The sequence below is a fragment of the Volvox carteri genome, assembly GCF_000143455.1.
Source record: "Volvox carteri f. nagariensis unplaced genomic scaffold VOLCAscaffold_487, whole genome shotgun sequence".
Lineage (NCBI taxonomy): Eukaryota > Viridiplantae > Chlorophyta > Chlorophyceae > Chlamydomonadales > Volvocaceae > Volvox > Volvox carteri.
Genome location: NW_003308010.1, coordinates 3,543 through 5,781, shown reverse-complemented (window position 1 = coordinate 5,781; position 2,239 = coordinate 3,543). Strand labels below are relative to the sequence as shown.

The 2,239-nt window shown below is 56.6% G+C and overlaps 1 protein-coding gene across 1 annotated transcript in view; it reads right to left on the bottom strand.

Annotated features, from left to right (window-relative positions):
• Positions 1 to 1,322, bottom strand: part of VOLCADRAFT_101212 (uncharacterized protein) — a gene marked incomplete at both ends in the record, with an annotated part of 3,155 nt that extends 1,833 nt beyond the window's left edge. Inside the window, 3 exons of the mRNA XM_002959653.1 lie at positions 13 to 267; positions 587 to 899; positions 1,087 to 1,322. Coding sequence (XP_002959699.1) covers positions 13 to 267; positions 587 to 899; positions 1,087 to 1,322 — 804 coding nt within the window. The remainder of the gene's footprint in view (positions 1 to 12; positions 268 to 586; positions 900 to 1,086) is intronic.
• Positions 1,323 to 2,239: the final 917 nt, after the last annotated feature.

Here is a 2,239-nt window from a genome sequence, read left to right as displayed (position 1 = left end):
AATGGTCCGCACCTGTTGCAACGAACTGCACTGCTGGGTGGGCTGGTGGTGATCTTGGTCATCCGAACCACCAGAGTACCCTGTTGTACCAGGACGCTTGGTGAGCCCTATCTTCTCCGTAGAATGCCCATTGAGCCACATCTTTTTGGAAGCCCCACAGCAAAGCTGGCTCAGGTGGTGGTGGTGTTCTGCCCCCTGGTGCGGCTGCCACTGGTAGCCATGTGAAGACTTGAGCTGGACGCGCCACTGCCAGCGTCCTCCAAACATCTGCACGCAACTGGTGCATGTTGGGGATGTCAACAAACCGGTAGCCGTGTGCCTGTACCGCAGACTTCATCTCACTGCAGCAAGGCGCAGACACATGATGGCATGTTGTGTTTGACAGCGGCATCAAGCTGTTCGGTGACTCGGATCTGTTCTGCTAGAGAAACAGTGGGCAGAGGCTGACCCACAGGAACATCTTGCACATGTTCCGGCCATGAAGCTGTACTGCTGTCTAACCAGGCACCCATACGAGGCTTGGTGGGGTTTGTCGGCCGCCTGAACAGCCAGAAGGCAGCATCCAAAACTGCCTCCACAAGGCTACCCCTGCTGCGGTGGGTGCATTGTGGTGTGTGCTCCTCAGATGACTTTTGCCAAATCGCATGGGCTTGACGCTTCCAAGCTGCGTCCACTGTTTGGTCTGCCGCCACTTGCTCAGGCGTTCGGTTGGCTCGCGCCTCCGACCACCGCGCCCACCGAGCAGTAGCTGCTGCTCGGTCCGCCACCACTTGCTCAGGTGTCCGGTTGGCTCGTGCATCTGCCCATCACGCTGCAGCTGCTGCTCGATCCACCGCCACTTGCTCAGGCGTCCGGTTGGCTCGCGCCTGCACCTTTCTGGTTGCATCCGCACTGGACAGCTGGGGTGTCGGGGGGGAAGGTGTGGCTTGAGTCCGGCCCGTCAAGCTCAGAAGCCACAAGCCTCCACCTGCAACTGTACCTAACCGCCGACATCCTGCGTGATGTCAGGAAGAGGATTACTAGTCTACCGCCCATGCAGGAGATGGAGCAACATCACGGGCACCAGTCCCAACCAGGACTCCTTACCGGAACCAGAATTGTCCATAGAAATGGCCGGTCAGACTGATGTCGCGACAGGTTATCCTCCTATCCTCAAGAAATGCAGTTGAGGGCCAATGGAACACAGTACATCGATACAATATGGATGTATGTTGCGCAGTACCGCTGTTTGGTAGAATTGTATCCTGAATCCGTATGATAAATTTTATCCTGGATCCGTTTGACAAAATTAATAAATGCACTCGAGGGCCAATGGCACACATTACTTCTATACAATAACTGTGCTGCGCAGCATCACTGGTTGATAGAATGTATTCTGAATCCGTATGATTCTATAGAATTTCTGCGACTGAATTTATCCCGGGGAACGTTGCGGTGTGCGCGGCTTCACGTCATTTCGTGGCGGAGCCATTGTAGTCTAGTTTTCCACTGCAAGTCCTGTCACACAGTGGAACTACGTGGAACTACCCACAGCCACGCCCAGGCGTCCCCGGTTATCCTGATATTTTGTGATAAACGTTTAACCTTGCAAGTTCATGTCAAACAACACAACTATGCGCGTCTGTTGTTCGTTACCCACCACGTGCCCAGTCGTCCCCATGGCCTGACGGCCCAGTATCCGTGTGTCCCCGCCCACATGTTCACGGTACACATGCACGCGTCCAAGCTTCATGCACACGCCCATGTTACATCCTCATGTCCCGCGTCCACGCGTCCATGCTACATCCACATGTGGCTACATCCACGGTGCCACCGTCCCATGCACCCACATGCCCACACGCTCACGCGTCCATGTGCCCTTGCATCCTCGCGTCCTCACGTCCTGGTGTCCTCGTGTCCTAGCATCCTCGCCTGCAAGTCGTATGCGACCCGAGATTCGAACCCGCGACCTGTCGTCCTCGCATCCTCGCGTTTCGGTGTGCAACTCGAAACTCGCGGAGTGCGACTCGAACCCGCGACCTCTGATTGTGAAGAGGGCGCGCGCTAACGAAAACGCAAAGCTCCGGAACCATCCAATCGAGCGCGACTTTCCAACGAGCCCCGGACGCGAGCCGGTCACGGACGCGATTCAGAGATGCCTTCCCTCCGCTTCGCTCTTCGCTGCGCTACGAGAAGCTACGGTGACAGACAACCGGACAGCAGACGAGGCGCGGTCCCTGCGGTCCCGAGGGTGCCGTAG